Raw genomic sequence first — 20,604 nt, forward strand, 5'->3', positions numbered from 1 at the left:
TGCTTTGTGCTGCGATCGTCCGTGTTTCCCAGATAAAGGAAAGGCTGTGTGTGGGCGGCTCCGGAGCGGAGCGTGACATTGGCGTGGCTTTGGCGTGCAGATGTTGAGCTTGTGTTTTCGTCAAGGACTCAGGTGTGTCCGGCCACCTTTGGTGAATGAATGAATGAATGAATGAGCTCACAGTCCCATAGGGCACCCGGCCAATGTGGACCGCTCGGCGTCAGCTCACCCCCATGGGGTCAAAGAACTAAAAGAACTGCAGCCTCCGGGACCGTCGCTTTATCTTGATGTCACCAAGGCCAGCAACTCAAAGGTGTCTGATGAGAAGTCACGGGGCCCAATATGACAAAATACAGTTCTTTATAGAAAACACAGGTCTCAAGAACCTACTGGGCTTCCCGAACCAGCAAGTCCTCCCTGCTGTGTGGTGAGGGACCCGTGCTGAGCTGTCTCCCTTTCCTCTGTGCCTGTCAGGATGCTTCCGCTGCAGGAAACCCCACTCACACGGGCTTCAGTCGGTGGGGAGTTGGGGGCTGGTGTAACTGCATGTCCCAGGAGAAGAAACCAGATGGGCTTCAGGCACTGCTTGATCCAGGCTTCTCCACTGTGCCCTTCCACCCAGCTCTTTCCTCTCATTCTGCATGTCTGCTTCCATCGAGACGGCTTCATCCTCAGCTCCCACGTGGTTGCAAAATGCTCTGGGCACACGATCAGCAGGAAAGAGAGGGAACGGTCACTTCCCAAAGTTCCAGGGAGCACGGGGTTGTGTCTCATAGGCTCAGCTGTAAGCCTGTCGAGATGGTGAAAGAATGTGATGACCAGTGGGGTGGTCGGGTTCCTGCCCTGCCCCCAGAGTCTGGGGCGGGACTGAGCTGGAGAGAACAGTTGTGATGTGTGTGAAGTAGGTGTTGTGGGGCCGGCAGGAGAGAGCCTTGTCCTCCACACACCAGCCTGTCTCCTGGGCTCCCCGTTCTCTGAGTGTTGGCTGATGCTCACCACGGGCATTCGTGGTCGTATGGACCTGATCTGTTCCTGAAAATGGCCAGCGGAACAGCCGGTGCTCATTCTTTCCGAGGGGAAGTTCTCCCGGCCTGTTTCCGTAGCTGCCGGCCTCACGTGTGAGCTATTGCGTCACCCGGGGCCTCGCTGCTGAACGTGGAATGAACATGAGGTTCTGTGTTCACCGTGCAGCAACGCCGAACGGGATCACACACAAGTTACACGTTTCTTCCGGTCCGCAGCGAGCATGCTCTGAATGTAAACAGACACGTGTGTGCCGGAGGGCCGGATTCCGTCCACAACGGGCTTGGCAGGAGCAGCCGGGGCAGGGAAGGAGAGGATGGCGGCGATGCCAGCGCCAGAAGCAGGAGGCACGTCCTGTGTGATGATGACCGAGACCCACACCCTCGCAGCCAGACCACGGAGTCTGTGCAGATCCATTGTGGCAGGCCTTCAGTTCAGAGAGTGTGAACTGAGTCCACATTTTGCAAGTTGCTGACTGGCTGCGGGTCTGTATTTGGCTTCCAGAGGCCTCTTGCCTGCGTGATGCTTCCAAGGAGGGACACGGGGCAGAGAACAGGGGCAGGCATGACGGCTCGCTCAGGGATCACTGACACCCACAGCGCAAGCATCCACTCAGCCAGCTCAGACGGGAAGAGAGGGGGCTATTGATGGCGAGAGGCAGGTGTGCCCAGGGAAACGGAGCAGCAAGCGCAGCCGCCCGCCGGGGCTCAGGACCATCAGCGGGGTGACCCTGCGCAGGCCCGGCGGGTCACTGTCCGCAGGATCTGCCGTCGAGCCTGCTTCCTCTCCCCAGCGACCTCTCCAGCCCAGCTTCCTCCCCTGCCTGTTGGCCCACGTCCCCCAGACGGCACCTTCGCCCCCGAGGGGAGGTGTCCTTCCCTGTCGCAGATGCTCTGGGGTTTCCAGGTGCCGATTCCGGCTCCCGGTTGAGAATCTGATGTCAGAGACCTGGTCCGTCCCCCTGACCTGTGGGCTGCAGAGGGAGCGTGGGGTTGTGGGTGCTCAGGGCTGGATGAGTAGAGGGGAGCAAAGGGGGGAGGCGGCCCCGGAACACCGGGAAAGGCAGGGGCTGAGGAGGTGGGCTGTCGTCAGCTCCCTGTCCCAGGACAGCCCCGGCTTCGGACCCTGACACCAGGGTTAGACAGATGGCTCCAGAGCTCAGCTTAGTGCCTCTAGGTTTCAGCTCGGGGACGCCGCTATATGTTTCCGAGCCTCAGTTTCCCCGTCTGCACACAGAGAACGAAAGCACTTTCTGCATGCATCAGGTATGACAGCTGTCCTCTGCTGTCCCTCCGCTCCGTCGGGACTTCCTGGGGGGACCCTGCCTGGGAAGGCCGGCCAGGGGCCAGGGTCGGAGCGCAGGCTCCCCCGGGGTGACTCAGCGCTCAGATTCCTACCAGGATTGAAAAGGGACGTTTTTCCGCCCGCTCAGTATGGTTGGTAATGATTGGGGGTTTGCTGTGGCCTAAGCAACGGCCTCAGACCGCCCTCCTGCAAGGAAGTCGTCAGAAGACAGCGCTTCGGCCTCCTCTAAGGAGTCCCGATGGGCAGCGGGACGGGAAGGCGTGGGATTCCGGAGGGTCCCCCTCCTGGCACCGCCACCGCCCCCGCCGCCCAGGGCGGGCAGCTGGAAGGCGTTAGGGCCGGAGCCAGCTGTTCCCAGGCCCCGGCGAAGGCCAGCCCGTGTGGGGCTGCAACACCCTCGATGATTTCACGATCCCACCCTCCCCGCCCCTCCCTCCTGGCTGGCCTCGGGGGTTTGTTTTTGTTTTCAGAAGAAACTTGGCTCTCACACACATCATCACTTCAAAAAATAAAAATAAAAAGCACGGGAGGGCCGAGCTTGCGGGAGGAACAGCTAATCCCGTGGGGTGTCATGGAAAAAGCCCGGAGACCTGGGGCCCAGCCCCCTGTGCTGTGTGGCCGTGGGCACGCCCCGTACCCCTCTGTGCCGGATGGCTCTGTCAGTGGCGTGGAACGATGAGAGCAGAAACAGCTGGCTTTCCAGCGCTCGGACGGCCAGCTCAGCATCCAGGAGCCGGGATTCACGTCATCCTCATATGGAGCTCATCACCGCGTGCCGAAGGAGAAACCCAGGCTGGGAAGGGGCATTGGGTGTGCCCGGGTCACACCGCCAGGGGCATCGGAGCTGGGATCGGAAGCTGGGCCGGCGACAGCACAGACCACAGTCCCAGCCGCTGTGCTGTCCGTGCCCCCGGCGGCTCCTTGGCCGGGTTCCTACGGAGTTAAAAGCGCTGATGTGTGTGGGGAAGAGGCGAACCCACAGAGACAGGGCCGATTAGTGGTTGCCAGGCGCTGGGAGGAGGGGGGAAGGGAGAGGCGGATGGCCACAGGGCTTCGCTCTGGCTGGAGGAAAATGTGCTGGAATTAGTAGGCGGGATGGTTGCACAACCTTCTGACGGTTCCAAAACCCACTGGAGTTTATACTTTACGAGGGTGCACTTTCTGGTGTGTGAAGTGTGTCTGAATTTTTATTTTATTTATTTATTTTTTTCCGAAGGGATGATGTGTGTGAGAGCGGTTTCTGGGGATTATCGGGAATTGGCAGGGTGTCGAGCGGGGGATGGTGCCAGGTCCATAGAGTGGGTAAGAGCTGGGCCTGGGTCCCAGTGCTGCCTCTTTCTGGCTGGGAGGTCTTGTTGTAGTCATGACTATTTTGGTCGCAGATGACAGAATCCCGGTGGAGATGGGTTCTTCACAAAGAACGTGGCTGAGCTACATCTACCTGAGAGGCCAAGGGGAGTTGGCATCAGGTCTGGCTGGATCTAGGGGCCGCCATCTGCTTTCCTTCACTTGACTGTCTTCATCTCCAGGCACGTGGTGGCCACGGGCCCACATGGTGTCCTTGAGTTCTGTTCGCCGCCTTCCGGGAAAAGAGAACCCCACAGTTTCAGCAAAAGCCTCGTGGATCCATTGTGGGTCCCTGGGCAGCCGGTCAGGGCCATCCAGGCACGAGTGAAATGAGCCTCCCGCCCATGTGTGTCACCAGCAGGAGTTCCCCGGAAGAAAGCAGACAACTGCTTCCAGGAAGGGCGAGTGGCGTGTGGGGAACAGAGAACAGTGACTGTGCCCTCTGGTGGGGGCAGGGCATTCGGGTAGAGGGAACCGTCTACAGGGAGGCGGTCTTGGGTAAGGAAGCTGTGGGGCTCAGGCTCCTTTGTGGGCACAGAGACTTAACACCAAACACCAGCGAAAATGTCCCCTTTAAGATGGTTCACTTTCTATACACACACACACACACACACACACACACATACATGTATCTATTTTATTGATTTTTTTTATAGAGAGGAAGGGAGAAGGATAGAGAGTCAGAAACATCAATCAGCTGCCTCCTGCACACCCCCTACTGGGGCTGTGCCCACAACCAAGGTACATGCCCTTGACCGGAATCGAACTTGGGATCCTTCTATCTACTGAGCCAAATAGGTTTTGGCAACAGTTCACTTTCTGATGTGACTTCCTGACTCGCTTGTCTTGGAGAATCTGGACCCCGGTCGGCCGCCGTCACTACTGGCTGGCATTGGCCATGCGTGTCATACACATGAGGGTGTAGCCAAAGAGCCCGGGCCTGGAAGGGAAGCCTGGTGTCAGGGCCCAGCCGGCGGTCTTCGCAGCCATGGCCTTGGGCAGGCCTCTCTGCCGCCCCCCTGTCTGCCCCCGCCTGGCTCCGTCAGCGTGTGGCAGCGGGCAGCGGGCACCGGGATGATCAGGTGCCATGGCGCTGAGGGCAGTGCCTGGCAGTAACGAGGGCTGGTTGAGGGATGTCGTTAAAGATCTGGAGGACCGGTTCCTGACAGCACAGGTGCCCGCGCTGCGTCCTCCCGGTCAGTCCTCACGGGCAGGAAGCGGGCATCGGGCCCACACCGCAGACGGGGGAGCGGACGCTCAGAGGGCAGTCCCACGCCCGGAGGGCATCACGGCTGGGATCTAAGCCTACGGGGGGCCAAGTCGGAAGCTGCACCCCGATGCCCTCTTGGGGCCCAGTCCTGCCTCCAAATCGCTTTTCAAAGATAGGTTTGCTCCTGGAGTCCTTCCTGGCGCTGCCCTTTGAAGGCCCAGCTGGCACCTCGCTGTAAGACGCGGGCGGTCTGCCCCGCAGAGAGGGCTGCCCTGGGCCATACCCCACCCCTTCAGGAAGGGGTCTCAGGTGTGCGGGGGTCTCCTGTGCTCTGTGCCAGGCGACCTTTACCCTCTGAGCTTTCCCGCCGGCTCAGCGTGCTCCCAGGCCCAGGGTCATGGCCGCCGCTGGAGCCAGGGCCTCCCTGGGGAAGCACAGCTAAGCGTTTGCTGAGCCCGAGTGACTCCAGGGGCTCAGAAAGGGGCTCAGGCCGGGCTTGCTTCCCGGCGGAGGTGACATCTGAGCAGGGTTTGGACCCTGAGCAAGGAGGTGGCCCGCAGACAGGGTGGGGAGGGCATCCAGGTGGACACCAGGTGTGCGACGGTGCAGGGCGTGAGGGAGTGGGACGGCAGCCCGGCACCTGCAGAATCCCGACAGCGGGCGCGGAGCCAGCGGGCACGGAGCCAGCGGGTCGCTGCGCCTGGCAGGGGCCCCGGAGGAACACCAGTCCCCGTGTCCTGTAAGCGGGAACACCGCGTGCTGCAGGGACCAGAGGGACATTTCTTTTGGGAGGAGCCGTTTCTGAGCTCAGCGATTCTTCCCCCTCTTCATCTCCTGGCACACACCGGCTAATTACTAAAATTCTGAGCACACCAAAAAATACATTTTTTGCCGATCTGACAAAAAAATAAGAGTAATTTTGAGACATTCATATCAAATGGCTATTGTTGTGTTGGCTATTATATATATAAAATATGTATACATATATATATACACACACTCTTTATTTGTAAAATATATGTATTGTTTTCAGAGAGGAAAGGAGATGGAGAGAGAGAGAAGTATCAACGATGAGAGAGAATTAATGATGGGCTGCCTCCTGCACACCCCCACTGGGAATCAAGCCTGCAATCTGGGCATGCGCTCTGACTGAGAATGGAACCGTGACCTCCTGGTTCACAGGTCGGTGCTCAACCACTGAGCCACATGGGCCGGGCTGTTGTAATTTTTTTATTATTATTAGACAGTCTAAGGGAAAAGAGGTCAGTGTCTCTGACTAAATAGTAAGGTTTTGCATGTTTTAAAAATTGTTGGGGCACACCTCTTGAATGTCCTAGACTCACCAATTCACAGAGCCTACCCCATGCTGCATAATAGTTGAATGTACTTAGCATCGCTTAACGCCTAAGATGGTTGGGGTCATGAATTTTAGGTTTCATATACGTATCAATAAAAAAATAAAATAAAATAAATAAAAATAAAAAAACACAAACCACTCAAACTTGTTCCCAGATAACTTTCCGAAGAAGAAATTTATTCTGCGCAATATACAGGCGATGCATTATAGAATTGCACACCTGAAACCGATACCATTTTATTGACCAGAGTCACCCCAATACATTCAGTTAAAAAATGTAGATGTAGTTTGGGCACAGCGCAAGGTGGATTTCTTCACCTAGGCCAGTGGTCGGCAAACTCATTAGCCAACAGAGCCAAATAGCAACGGTACAACGATTGAAATTTCTTTTTTGAGAGCCAAGTTTTTTAAACGTAAAACTTCTTCTAATGCCACTTCTTCAAAGTAGACTCGCCCAAGCCGTGGCATTTTGTGGAAGAGCCACACTCAAGGGGCCAAAGGGCTGCATGTGGCTCGGGAGCCGCAGTTTGCCGACCACGGACCTAGGACGTCCCGGAGAGCTCCCTGCCAGCGGGCTGTGTGCCTCCCTCCGCGGACGGGTCCGGCCACGGCCACGCAGGCCCGAGGAGGCGCCGGGAAGCTCGGGGCTGCCTGGCCGGGGGTAGGGCATCTGTGGTCAGAGGCCGCAGCGTAACCCAGGCCTGCTGCCTCCCGTTAACAAGCCCCACTTCCGCCCTCCGGGCCCGCCCCTGTGGGGAAAGCAAGTCGGGACAAGGCGTGAGAGCACAAGCTCGCTCTCGGGATGCTCCATGTTGGCAAACGTCGTCGTCAATAAAATGGAGAAGGGAAAGAGGATGGTGTTAGACAAATCCTGCCAACACTCGGCAGAGAGCACGTGCTCGCCCTGCTGCTCACCTGTGCGCGGACCAGGACGCCTGCCTCGTTTCAAGCCAGTTTTTCGTCTTCACGTGACTCCAGCACTGTTCCAGGGAGTGATGGTTGACAGAGAATGGCATTTAGGTGAAGGGACTCGCACTGGCTGGATTCCCACGGGGCTGTGTGACCTGAGGCTGTTCCCTGTCCCTCTCTGCTCCCCAGTCTCCCCTTCGGTGACGTGGGGCTCATACATGTATTTATTTCACAGGGTTCTTGTGAGGCCAGGTAGAGCCCCGTGTAGGAGAAGGCTTGTTCACAGTCAGCTGCCCATCACACATCAGTAGGGATTGCTCGTTATTATTCAAGATGAGTAATACGAATGTCATTCATCAGGGGCACTCGGCAAACATCTCCTAAAGCTGCCCCCCGACCCCAATCTTGCTCCGTGGCATCCATCGCTTTAGTCGGCTTTTCGTGAGCACCCGCTAGGGGCTGGTGTGGAAACGCTGCTGGTTCACACCGGCAGCCGCCTTTCCCAGCCAGGCCCGCTGTGGCATCACCGGTCGCCGGATGACGTGGACCGAGCATTTCCCCATCACCACGCGGCACAGGCGGGGCCCACAGAAAGCCACGAATGAGCCGAAACCGGTGTGGCTCAGCGGGTAGAGCGTCGGCCTGCGGACTGAAGGGTCCCAGGTTCGATTCCCGGTCAAGGGCATGCACCTTGGTTGGGGGCACATCCCCAGTAAGGGGTTGTGCAGGAGGCAGCTGATTGATGTTTCTCTCACATTCATGTTTCTAACTCTCTATCCCTCTCCCCTCCCCTCTGTAAAAAATCAATAAAATTTATTTTTTTAAAAGAAAGCCACAAATGAAACCACAGCCGCGGCGGGCAGCACTCCATGGTACTGGCCAAGCTGAGCCAGAGCCCTACCCAGGGGCAGCACATCCCAGGAGCGGGGGTGGCAGGAGCGCCAGCCGGGGTAAATACTGTATTTTTCGGACCATAAGACGCACTTTTTCCCCCCCAGAAGTGGGGGGGGGGGGGGAAGTCCCTGCATCTTATGGTCCAAATATAGCCTACACATATACTTTTAAAAAAAAGTTTTTTTACTTGCCCGGCTCTGTGTGGTCTCTGTGTGCTTGCCCAGCTCTGAAATGGTTCTAAATGCTGCTGTTTACTTTACAGCACATGTGTCAAACACAAGGCCCGCGGGCCAAATCCGTCCCGCCAGGCCTTGCAATGTGGCCCGCACCGCGCTGTCATCACTGCACTCCGCTGCGTTTCCATCACAATGACAGTTTATGACTGTTCAGTAAACCATTCGGCCCGCGATTTAGGCTGGATTTTAGATTTTGGCCCCTTCTCTGATTGAGTTCGACACCCCTACTTTACAGGGTTGATTACATGTGTTTATGACTGTGATGTTGGGTTTTAATGCACATAAAATATTTTAGGACACTATTTGTTTCCGAATCTTTTTTTCTTCATTTCCCTTCTCTGAAAACTGGTGCGTCTTATGGTCCGGAGCGTCTTATGGTCCGAAAAAATACGGTAGTCCTGACTGTCTTCTTAGCATCCCCGAGGCGGAGTGATGGCTGGAAGCAGACGGTGCAGCCCCGGCCCCGCCTCTCGCTGGCTCAGGCTCAGGAACCTTTCTCCACTTCTCTGGGCTGAGGGCGCCTGGGTAGCCGTGCCCAGTGTGAAGGAGAGCTCTGAAGATTCAGTGCGAGAACGTGTCTGCAGAGTCTGGCCCACGCCTGGCGCGCACACACACACACACACACACACACACACACACACGTTTCTCATTGCTCCAGGCCCTCCCCCTCCCCCTCCCCCGGATGCCTGCACAGGAGCCGTGTTTACTCCTCAGCCCGCCAGAGCCACACGTCCTGAGCGCCCGGCGGCAGCTTCCCCCCCGGCTGCCGTCCTGGGCGCGGGCCGGTCAGGCTGGGTTAGGATAGGCGGCCACGACAAGCAGCCTCGCTGGGTGGTGAGCGTTTACTTCTCACGCGGGCTGGGCTGCCTGTCCCTCAGGGGTGGCTGGGATCCGAACTCCGGGACCGCATGGGCGGAGAAGCTGCGGTCCGGGGCAGAAGGAGGCGGACCGTGTGAGTCACGCATCGTTCGAGGCTCTTCCGTCCCACTTCGAGGGGGCGGGGCCTCCACGCCTGCCAGGGCCTCGGAGAAGGACCCGGTATCTGAGGGCCGCGCCCATGACCCCGCAGCCCGCTTTAACCTCAGGCGCCCCCCCACGAGGGTGTCACCTCCCCGGACCCCGCGCAGCAGTCTCTGCGATGTTGTCGATCGGGTCCGATCTCTCCCGTTCATTCCTTCCAGCGTCAGAGGCGTCTCTCGCCCTCGGAGAGGTTTCTGTTTTTGGACCTCGGTTCCCGCTCCTCCTCGGTCCCAGGGCGGCCCACGCCTTCCTCTCGCTGTGCTTCCGACGCCACCCCGTAATGGTCCGCTTCCTCTTCGGCCGCCTCTGTAATGGCTGTCGCCGGGCCCTGAGCTGTCTGCAGAGCCAGCCTGGGAGCGCTGAGTGGGGTGGGGCGGTAGGGGGGGGTGTCACAATTGGGTCTCAGTGGTTTGGTCCTTATCACCACCCAGCAGGTCTTAGGAGACAGAATGGCCTGCCACCCGTGCACTGCTGGTGGCCCCGGGGGTGTGGCCGCCGTGCAGGCCCTGTGGCTGGTGACCCCTGGGAGGCCCTGGAGTGGCCACGCCCGGCTCTGGGCCTTCCCCGACCGGGCAGCTTCACGGAGACCCTCGGTCCCATTGACACGGACTTACCGTGCGTGTGGGCCTCTGGAGAGCTGCACGGAGCGAGCGTTAGGGTGTCCGGTCACACGTGTCATATAATTCCTTCCCGTGTCAGAGGTGCACGTGTCACATCTCTCGGTATTTTTCTCCCCTGGCAGATGCAGATGTTGGACAAGTTTCCCATGGAAGGGGGACAGAAGGATCCCAAACAGCGGATCATCCCTTTCCTGCCAGGTGGGTGAGATGTAAACTCTGAGAGAGGGCCTGGAGGCGGGGGGGGGGGGGGGGGGGGTCGAGCGTTGCTCTGGATCTCTGGCTGGTCCTCCGTGGGGCCCTGTCCCAGGGACCAGACACTCCCCCTCTGGGAGCCTCAGTTTCTCCTGCCTCTAAAATGAGGGTGATTAAGCGCGTAATGTTTTATAACGAGCGGCATCTCGTATGGCTGCTCTGTCATTTTTCTGTTGCTCCGTGACAAATTGCCACCCGGTTAGCAGCTTACAATGGCACCCATTTGTTCTCTCCCAGCTCTTCTGGCCGGAAGTTCCAGAGGCCTCCACGGGGTACTCTGACTTAGCGTCTTCTAAGGCAACATCAAGGTCGTGGCTGGGTCTGGGGCAGAATGCAGTTCCTGCCGCTCTAATCCGGTTTGAGACGCCGGTTTTCTTGCTCGCGTCAGCCAGGCTGCCTGCATCCCCGCTCTGTGGCCCCTCCATCCGCAGGCCGGCAGCGAGGCACCGAGTCTCTCTTGGGCTTTAAATGTCTCCAGCTGCCCCGGCTGCTTACCCCCCCACCCCCCTGCAGAAGGAGCTGCCTGCTTTGAGGGACTCATGTGATTGTGTCGTACCCGCCAGGATAATCTTGAAAAGAAACCGTGTCCTGAAGCAATCCCATCATAGTCACGGCTCAGGGGTCCGGGTGGGCCATCTTGGGGGGGGGGGCATTATAGAAATTCCACCTGCCTTCCTGCCACGGACTTTCCGAGGGCCGGGCCCCACTGCAGGCGCTGTGGAGGAGTTAGCGTAATGAAGGCGTCCGTGTCCCTTCCCTCCTAAAACATTCCTCACCAAAGGAGTGGCATCAGGCCTCAGCTCAGAAGGTTCTATTCCTAGCTGGTTAGGCCCAGTGGATGGAGCGTGGCCCTCAGGCGCAGAGGTGTCCGGAGGGTCGGTGAGCTCTGGCGCAGGCTGGCAGCCGTCAGGGCGGACGGTCGCCTTTATGTACAGAGCCCCGCAGACGACACCGCCCCAGTCACACGCACTCTGAGCGGAAAGGACCCTTCCGACCTTCCTCATTCTGCAGAAGAGGGAGCAGGCCCCACAGCGGGGGAGACTCCCGGGTCACTCAGGCGCCTAGGCTCCCTCCCCCACTCCAGGGCCTCCCCTCCCCCACTCTAGGGTCCCCCCTCCCCCACTCCAGGGCCCCCCCTACTCCAGGGCCCCCCCCCCCCCCCTCTAAGGTCCCCCCTCCCCCAGTCCAGGGCCCCCCTCCCCCACTCCAGGGACCCCCTCCCCCACTCCAGGGACCCCCACTCCCCCACTCCAGGGTCTCTCCCCCCACTCCAGGGCCCCCCTCCCCCTCTCCAGGGCCCCCTTTCACTCTCCAGGGTCCCCCTCCCCCTCTCCAGGGCCCCCCTCCCCGACTCCAGGGCCCCCCCTCACTCCAGGGACCCCCCTCCCCCTCTCCAGGGCTCCCCTCCCCCACTCCAGGGTCCCCACACACACTCCAGGGCCCCCCTCCCCCACTCCAGGGTCCCCCTCCCCCACTCCAGGGCCCCCCTCCCCCACTCCAGGGTCCCCCTCCCCCACTCCAGGGTCCCCCCCACTCCAGGGCCCCCCTTTCCCACTCCAGGGTCCCCCCCCCACTCCAGGGTCCCCCTCCCCCACTCCAGGGTCCCCCACCCCCACTCCAGGGTCCCCCCTCCCCCACTCCAGGGACCCCCTCCCCCTCTCCAGGGCCCCCTCCCACACTCCAGGAACCCCCCTCCCCCACTCCAGGGCCCCCCTCCCCCACTCCAAGGTCCCCCTCCCCCACTCCAGGGTCCCCTCCCCCACTCCAGGGCCCCCCCCACTCCAGGGCCCCCCTCCCCCTCTCCAGGGCCCCCCTCCCCCCCCTCCAGCCCCCCCCACACACTCCAGGGTCCTGCGGGGGGCACAGGAGGGGGCTCTCCCAGGTGCCGCCCGGGGAGCGGGCGTGGAGACTGGGCCGAGGGGTTTTCCAGGCCCCCGTCCGCTGGGAGGCTCGTTTGCCTAAAACGGCGCGTGTTTTAGTTCTTCCACGGGGGGAGTGTGCAATCACGCTGGGATTCTCTCCCGTTGGAGAAAAGCCGAGTGCCCGCGGCGGCAGCCAAGAGCCCGCGTCCCCGCGGGGCCTCGCCGTCCCCGGCCATAAAACGGGACACGGCCCTGCCTCCCACGCTTCTCCCGGACACACAGTCAAGGCAGAGCCAGGGTCCCGCGACTTTCCTTCGGAGCTTCTCGGTATTTCATCTCTTGGAGGCATTGCTTAAGTGCTCGGCCTGAACACTCACATGGGACTGGGCTCTCTCTGCACGTGGGTTTTTTCTCGCCCTAGCCGGTGTGGCTCAGTGGGGAGAGCGTTGGCCCGTGGACTGAAGGATCCCAGGTCCATCCCGGCCGTGGGCACGTGTCTTGGTTGCAGGCTCGATTCCCGGCCCCGGCCGGGCACATGCAGGAGGCAGCCAGTCGATGTGTCTCTCCCACTGATGTTGCTTTCTCTCTGTCTCTCCTCCTCCCTTCCACCCTCTCTAAAAATCAACGGGAAAATATCCTCGGGTGAGGATTGACAACAACAACAACAACAAAATTAAATGTTAGGTTTTCCTCCAAAGCGGTGAGGTATCAGGCTTACTATCTGACGAAAGGCAAACCCAGCCAAAACCAGTGTGGCTCAGTGGATAGAGTGTCAGCCTGCGGACTGAAAGGTGCCAGGTTTGATTCCGATCGAGGGCGTGTACCTTGGTTGCAGGCACATCCCCAGTGGGGGGCGGGAGGGGGGGTATGCAGGAGGCAGCTGATCGATGTTTCTAACTCTCTCCCTTCCTCTCTGTAAAAAAATATATTAAAAAACGAAGAAGAAGAAGAAAAGAAAGGCGAACCAGCTCTGGAAAAACTTCCCAGGAAGGGAAAGAACTTGAGCCCACCCTCCCCCAGCCCCTGGAAGCTTTTCTGATTACGTAATTCTCTTCCACCCACGAATTCATGAAAACGCAGCCCCTTGTCCCTGCTCAGGGCACCCCTGCAGCTGGGAGAGGCCCCGCCGGGCCCCCGGGCCGCCTCTGAGCTTCCCCTCGCCGCCGAGGCCGAGGGCAGGGGCCTGGGGGAGAGGGTCCCCCTCCTAAGGTCCCTTTTCTGCCCGCCACGTCAGCAGAACAAAGCGAGTCCCGTGAGCACAGAGGCGGGGGGAGGGGAGCCGCCCGCCCAGGCCTCCTCCCCGGCCAGAGCCCGGCCAGCCAACTTGGCAGCGGCCGCTGCTTGAAAATTAAAAATTACAGTCTGGCCTCTTCCACTGCGGAAAACAAAGGGCCGTTCTCCGCCCCAGGAGGGCTGGCCCGCAGCGAGGGAGGGGGCGGAGGGAGGGCTGGCCCGCGGCGAGGGAGGGGGCGGAGGGAGGGCTGGCCCGCGGCGAGGGAGGGGGGCGGAGGGAGGGGGCGGAGGGAGGGCTGGCCCGCGGCGAGGGAGGGGGGCGGAGGGGGCCCGGCGGAGGGGGGGGGGCTGGCCCGCGGCGAGGGAGGGGGGGGCGGAGGGAGGGGGCGGAGGGGGGGCTGGCCCGCGGCGAGGGAGGGGGGCGGAGGGAGGGGGCACGTTCCCTCTCTTCCCCGTGACTCAGCCCAGGAACGCTTTACCTTGGATGCAGACGAGGGGTCCGGCCCCGCCAGCCTTTCCCCCGGAGGGACCGGCCACCCCGTGCGGCTGCTCACGGGACGCCAGCTCTGCTGCCCGTCCACGGCCGCCTAGCCAGCGGGTGGCAGGACTTCAGAAGCAGAGCTGGGGCCCTAGCCGTGTGGCTCCGTGGATAGCACGCTGACCTGCGGACTGAAGGGTCCCGGGTTCGATTCCAGTCGAGGGCATGTGCCTGGATTGCAGGCTCCGCCCCTGGCCCCCGGTCAGGGCTCTTGCGGAGGGCAAGCGATCTGGGCCTCTTCTCAGATCAGCGTTTCTCTCTCTGTGTGACTCTCCCCCTCCCTGCCGTTCTCTTTAAAAATCAATGGGAAAGTATCCTCAGGTGAGGACTATCGGAAAAAAAACACACACACACACAAGAAAACAGAGAAAAGAAACAAAGCTGGGAGCAGAGTGTGATGCAGTATCACCTAAACGGTTTGAAAATAAAACAGAAGCCAAAACCGGTTTGGCTCAATGGATAGAGCGTTGGCCTTTGGACTAAAGGGTCCCGGGTTCGATTCCGGTCAAGGGCATGTACCTTGGTTGCAGGCACATCCCCAGTAGCGGGTGTGCAGGAGGCAGCTGGTCGATGTTTCTCTCTCATCGATGTTTCTGACTCTCTATCCCTCTCCTCTCTGTAAAAAATCAATAAAACATATTTTAAAAAATAAATAAACAGAAAAAATCACGCCCCTCCCGTGAGGGCTGAGCCCCGCGCTGGGTTGAATGGAGATTGTCTCCGTGGAGAGATGCGGCTGCCCGTGTCCCACGGCAGCACCGTGGACACTCGGCTCCCGTCCCCCTCGCTGGCCGCACACCTGACGTGCGCCCAGAGCCCCCTGTCCCACGGCCGCTGCACAGGGAGGGGAGGGAGGCCGTTGTCATTGTGTCACACCCCCTCCCGGGACCCTGGCGGAGCCTGCGCCTCCGTCCTCAGCTGTCAGCACACGGTGAGGACACGGAATGGACAGAGGCCAGTGGGTCCCTATCTGGGCAGAGCCCACGCCTGGTAGGGAAGGAGGCGAGCAGATGGATAGCGTGGTGTGTGCCGTCAGCGATGACGGGAGCTGTCAGCCCAGTGAACAGGCCCTAGTTTCCCCCGGGGACGGTGGGCGAGGTTGGGTACTCCACGCAGAGGGAAGGGGCAGAATGGTGAGACAGCGTGGTGTGCTGGGCACGTAGCTGAGAGCAGAGGGAAGGTGGAGGCGGCAGGAGGAGGAAGGGAGCGGGGCTGTTGGGTCAGGGCTCAGCTGCGGTTCGCTGCACCGCCCAGGGCAGCCTGGGGAGCCGGGCGTTGGACCGAGGACCTCAGACCTCCGGTCTACCCTCCTCCTCCGCCGGGCAGGAGCGCCTTCCCTCCGCGGTGTGTCCCTGCCTCCTTTCACTCTTCGGAACCTTCCCCCGGCCCCACCCGCCAGCCTTGGCACTAGAACTGTGAGCCGGGGGACCTGCCTGGGGTCATCAGGCCCCGGGGGTCTCCAGCAGGGGGTAGAGATGGCAGCCAGGGATTTGGGTACCACTCAGGCCTACAGGAGGCACGCACATCACACCCCCCCGGTGCTGCGAGCTGGTCGCCGCTCCTGCCAACGCCCTGTGTGCTCTCCTCTGCAGGCAAAATCCTCTTCCGGCGAAGCCACATCCGGGACGTGGCCGTCAAACGCCTGATACCCATCGATGAATACTGCAAGGTAAGCCTGAGAGCGGCCAGCAGCCCCTGCCTGCGTCTGCCCTTTTCCTTTCCTGCTGTAAGATGCTTGTTATGAAACTCTGTACAGTCGAAAGAAATTTAAAAAAAAAAAATCCTCCATAATCTTTCAACTCAGAGGCAACAAGGATGAAGGTTTGTGCATATTTTCTTTATTTTCTCTCCTGCACGTGTTTCTTTATGGTGTTGAGACCATCCCATTGGTGTTGTTTTCGTTGCTTTTTCTCTTTCCTTTAATACTTAATTCGAGGGACCCGGTGCATGAATTCATGCATGGGTGGGGTCCAGCCAGCCCGCCCCCATTGGGGCCATTCGGGCTGGGCCAGCCAAGGGGAGGGGCCCTATGCAATTGGCCAGCTAGCCCCGCCCCCTTGTCGAACTGCCGGTCAAGGGGACAATTTGCATATTAGCCTTTTATTATATAGGATAAGAATTTCCCATGCAATTAAAAATCTTCTTGAGCCTACATTTAGTGGCTGCATAGTATCCCTCTGTGCATGAATGACCCAAAGCTATTGAGCCACCCCTGTTGTTGCATATGGCAGCTGAAGGGTCCCCAGTTCAGTTCCAGTCAAGGGCGCATGTCTGGGTCACAGGCTGGACCCCCAGTGGTGGGCATGCAGGAGGCAGGCAGTCCATGATTCTCCCTCATCATTGATGTTTCTCTCTCTCTTTCCCTCTCCCTTCCTCTCTGAAATCAGCAAAGATATATATATATATATATATAGTTTTTTTTTTAAAGCTACAGTGATCAAGATAGTGTGGTATTGTCAGAAGGAGAGGCATACAGGTCAGTGGGACAGAATTGAGAGTCTAAATTCTTATAGGCAACTGGTTTGCAGCAAAGGTGCCCCAAAATCCAATGGGAAAGAACGTTTTTAACAGTGTGGGTTACTGTGATATCCAGATGCAAAAAAGCAGTACTTGGACCCTATCCTCACATCATGCAGGCGGCATCAACTCAAAGTGGGTCACAGAACTAACCATAACAGCCAAAACTATAAAACTTCTGGAAGGAGAAAACCTTCGTGACCTTAGTTTCGGCAAAGAGGTCTTAGAAGGGACACTCCAAAAGACAAGCATGGATAAACTTACACACTTCTGTACCCCCGTGCCAGGAAGCAAGTGAAAAGATGTGCCACAGGTTAGGAGAAAATGTTTATCAATCCTGTATCTGATAAGGTACTTACATTGAGACTACATAATGAACTCTTGCAACTCCGTAATAAAAGGACCACCCGGCTTACAAACGGACAAAAGATTTGAATAGAAGGAAGCTCTCCCATGGTGAACAAGCCCTTGAAGAGGTGTTCAGCATCGTTAGTCATTGGGACAGCGCAACATAAAGCTGTAAGGAGATACCTGCACGGCTGCTAGATGGGCCGTAATCGGCAGGACAGACAAGACCAAGAGGGACGGAGGCGCAGAAGGCGCAGAAACCGGAGCCTTCGTGCTGCTGGAACCGCGGCGGGAAGCCGTTTTGGAAAACAGCTTGGCGGTTTCTTCAAAAGGAAAATTTATCACACGGCCACTCCTAGGTGTATACTCAAGAGAATGAAGAACTTATCTCCACACAGATGCAAATGTTCACAGCAGTATTAATTCCTAACAACCCACAATCCAATCCGGATGTCCATCATGAGGTGATGAGGTAAAACGCAGGGAAGTACTGATAAGTGTTGCAATGTGGGTGAGTCTCAAAAAACATGGAAAGAGCCAGATGCAGAAGAGTGCACAGGGCATGACTTCAAGTGTGTGAAATGTGCAGAGGAGGCAGAATGGGAGAGCCGAGAGCAGGCCAGCGGTTTCCAGGGCTGGGCGGTGGGTGTGGAGACCCGATGCGAATTAGGCTGGGACAAGCTTTTGAGGTGATGGAAGGACCTAAAACTAGACTGTGGTGATGGCTGCTCCACTCTGTAATTTACTGAAGAGGGCTGGATTTAGTGTGCTTACGTCGGCTGGTTTTTATGGCGCATAAATTACACTTAAATAGGGGCTCAGCCCATCTGGTCTCCCAGATGACCTAATAAATTCATAATCCCTTACCAAAAAGAATTTTTAAATAAATGTAAAAATGTGAAGGGGGGGCTGTGAGAGGATCAAGTCTCTCGTGGCCAGAGACCTCCTGGGAGGGTAGACAATCACCCTCGATGGCTTGTCTGCTCTTTGCCAGACATGACCTCGTTTCCTCTCCCCAGAACCTTGACAGGAAGGTTTTACTGTTCCGTTGTGTAGAGGAGGACATGAAGCCCAACAAAGCAACTCACGGTAGCAGTATTGGCGGGTTTGGGTGAGGAATTGGGCCTCTCTAGAAAGTAAAAATTCAAGAGGCCGGAATATTTAAGCATGTATTTCCCAGAGGCAGCTACGCTCCGGCTCCACTCTCCTTAGGAAGGGGCGGGGGGGAGGGGGGGAGACAGGGACAGGCACCAGGTGCAGACACCACTCCTGTCCCCCAGCCTCAGAGCCACGTACGTCCCCAGCTTTTCTGCTTTGGACCTTGGGTCGCTTCAGCCGGTACTTTCCCCCGAAGCTGGTCTCTGAGCCCAGCGTGCACGCTCCTGCTTCTCCCCCAGCCTGGTTCTGGCTCGGCCATGTCCCCTGCCTGCCTGAGGCCCTGTTCTCTGGAGCATTGTTCCCTGCAGCCAGGACGCGGGTGGGAGCAACCTAAACGTGGTGTATACATGCACTCAAATACTGGCCGGTGGTTCCGTTGGTGGGAGCATCGTCCTGTACACCGAAAGGTCTCGGGTTCAATCCCCAGTCAGTGCACACACCCAGACTTCCCGTCCCACGATCCCTGGTCGAGGCACCCATGGGAAGCAGCCGATCCAATCCACGTTAATCTCTCACATCAGTGTTTCTCTCTCCCTCTCCCTCCTCCCTTCTTCTCTCTCTAAATTCAATGGGAATATATCCTTGGGTGAGGATTAACTAATAACAATAATTTTTTTAAAAAGAGAAGGAAACCCCACCACCTGTGACAGCCTGGGTGGCCCTTGAGGACATTGTGCTGCATGAAATGCGCCCGTCACAGAGACACAGACGCTGTGGGGTTCTGCTTGTCTGTGGTTTCTGGAAGAGTCTGATTCTTAGAACGAAGAAGTGGAATGGTGGGCGGGGGCTGAGGGAGGGGACGGCGGGAGTTACTCACCAGCAGGCACAGCGTTTCCGTCAGCAGGATGCAGAAGCTCAGAGATTCCCAGTACACCAGCCAACAGCACCGCGCCGTGTGCTTAAAGTGTGTGAACGGGGAAGATCCCGTGCTAAGTGCTCTGACCCCAGTAGAAGAAGATTTTCAGCTATAAAGAGAGAGAAGTGTTGACTCTCGGGGGCATTCCTTTTGAAGTGGAAGAGGACTGGAGAGCCCGGGGAAACGGCCGAGCCCAAGCCTCGTTACTTACCACAGCCATCTTGCTGACTCGAGAGTCCTCCCTGGAGGCCACCACAGCGTTGTGCTTGCTGCAGTCCAGCCAGCCCGGCGGTGAACACATGGGCACCGAGCACCTGCACACGCTGGGACCCCGCAGCCACTTCCCCGCCTGTGCTGTAGCTCAGTCCCCCAGATGGGTTGGTTATTTCCGTTTTACGGAGGAGCACACGGAGGGTCAGCAAGGCGCGGGACTGGCCAGAGCCAGGACCAGGCGCTGGGTCTGTCCGACCTTTCCTATCCCCCTCGGCCAGTAGGACTTGATCTCCTCTCTGCCCTACGACCAGCCACCTCTGCCCAGGGCCAGCGTCCACCCAGGACAGAAGGTTTTCGGGGAACTGGTGGCTGGACTTCGCTGACCAACCACGAGGCGCCTGGCCTCTCCCAGAAGCAGGACTCCTTCCCTGCCCCGGCCACGCTGTCACTGTCGCCGCCCGTCCTTCCGCCCCGGAGGGCGCACATCCCAGCGCCCGGTGCTGCCGTGCGTTAGTGACTGGGCTCCTTGCGTGGTTGGGGGTTTGGTTTGGCTTTGACTTCCTAGGAATTGCTCAGAACCGAGAGAGAACTTGGCGCAGGTGGGAGGTTTCCGTGGGGCTCGCCGCCCCGTTCAGAGCCTCCGCCTGTCTCAGCAGGGAGCACCCGGGAGGCCCCCCTGGGCGGGGACCCTGGCACCTCAGGGCCCACCCAGCTGGCCCCACACAGGGCCGTGGGGCCACCTCGGGCCTCTTCCCCGGTCTCTTGTCCAGTGGGTTCTTTCCACCCGGTATGGGTCTCCCCAGCGGCGTCTGGACATGCACATGCCCCCGCCCCTTGGGTTTGGGATGGAAGTCCTGGGCATGACCCCCGAGCGTCCACTCCCCATCTCTGAAAGGGGCCAGCCCTCCGGGAGCTCGGGAGGCAGCACCGGCGACCGCAGTGCGGGGCCTCCACGTGCTGAGCCGACGTGAAGGACGTGTTCCTGCCGTCCGGGCCCGGCCGTGCGGTTCTGCCCATGAGGCGGCCGGGACGCGCCCCGGCCAGCGTGTCATCAGCGTCTTCGCCGTGCGGCTCCGACCGCGGGGGCTGCAGGATCTCAGAGGACAGACACCCCCGCCCCTCGGGGCCCGGGACGCAGCTCAGCCTGAGCGGAGCGGGAGCCCAGGCTGCTCTGAGCCAGAAAGGGGGGGGGGGGGCGCGGCAGCAGGAGGCGGTCGGAAGGGGGGCAGTTAGGAAGGGGCAGAGCTCTCTCCCTCTTGGGCTCTCTGCCTCTGGCCTGGGGCAGCTCGGAGCCTGGGGGTTTGCTGGAATAGGGATCACGCGAAGCTAATGCAAAACGGGAATGAGCCGCCCCTACGGGGTCAGCAGCCTCCAGCCCCGGAGGGAGTCGGCAGTGACCAGGGAAGGCGCCTCCCTAAAAGGTGAGGTGCACTCGGCTCTCAGGGTTTCCCACTCGAGGTCCGGGCCAGATCACTCAGGGGCAGGAGGGGCGTGAATCCAGAGCCTGGCTCAAAGGTCATGTGGGTGGAGGTCAGCATCCCCTCAGAGTGCATGATGCACCCATACAGTGGAATATTGTTCAGCCTTCAGAAGACAGGGAATTCCTGAGGACAGGACGCTGTGTAAGAGGCTGGTCACCAGGGGACAGACACCTGCCCTGCCCCTGAGGGCTCCCAGGCTGTGGGAGGGGGCAGGCCAGGCTGAAG

The 20,604-nt window shown here is 59.1% G+C and overlaps 1 protein-coding gene across 2 annotated transcripts in view; it reads left to right on the forward strand.

Annotated features, from left to right (window-relative positions):
• The window catches only part of SH3PXD2B (SH3 and PX domains 2B), a 71,828-nt gene that overhangs the window by 20,702 nt on the left and 30,522 nt on the right, over window positions 1-20,604 (forward strand). For both annotated transcript variants that reach the window (XM_036424728.2, XM_036424729.2), the window contains exons 3-4: window positions 10,044-10,119; window positions 15,399-15,475. In XM_036424728.2, the coding sequence (XP_036280621.1) occupies window positions 10,044-10,119; window positions 15,399-15,475 (153 nt within the window). The remainder of the gene's footprint in view (window positions 1-10,043; window positions 10,120-15,398; window positions 15,476-20,604) is intronic.

Source organism: Pipistrellus kuhlii, unplaced genomic scaffold, assembly GCF_014108245.1.
Source record: "Pipistrellus kuhlii isolate mPipKuh1 unplaced genomic scaffold, mPipKuh1.p scaffold_m20_p_8, whole genome shotgun sequence".
Lineage (NCBI taxonomy): Eukaryota > Metazoa > Chordata > Mammalia > Chiroptera > Vespertilionidae > Pipistrellus > Pipistrellus kuhlii.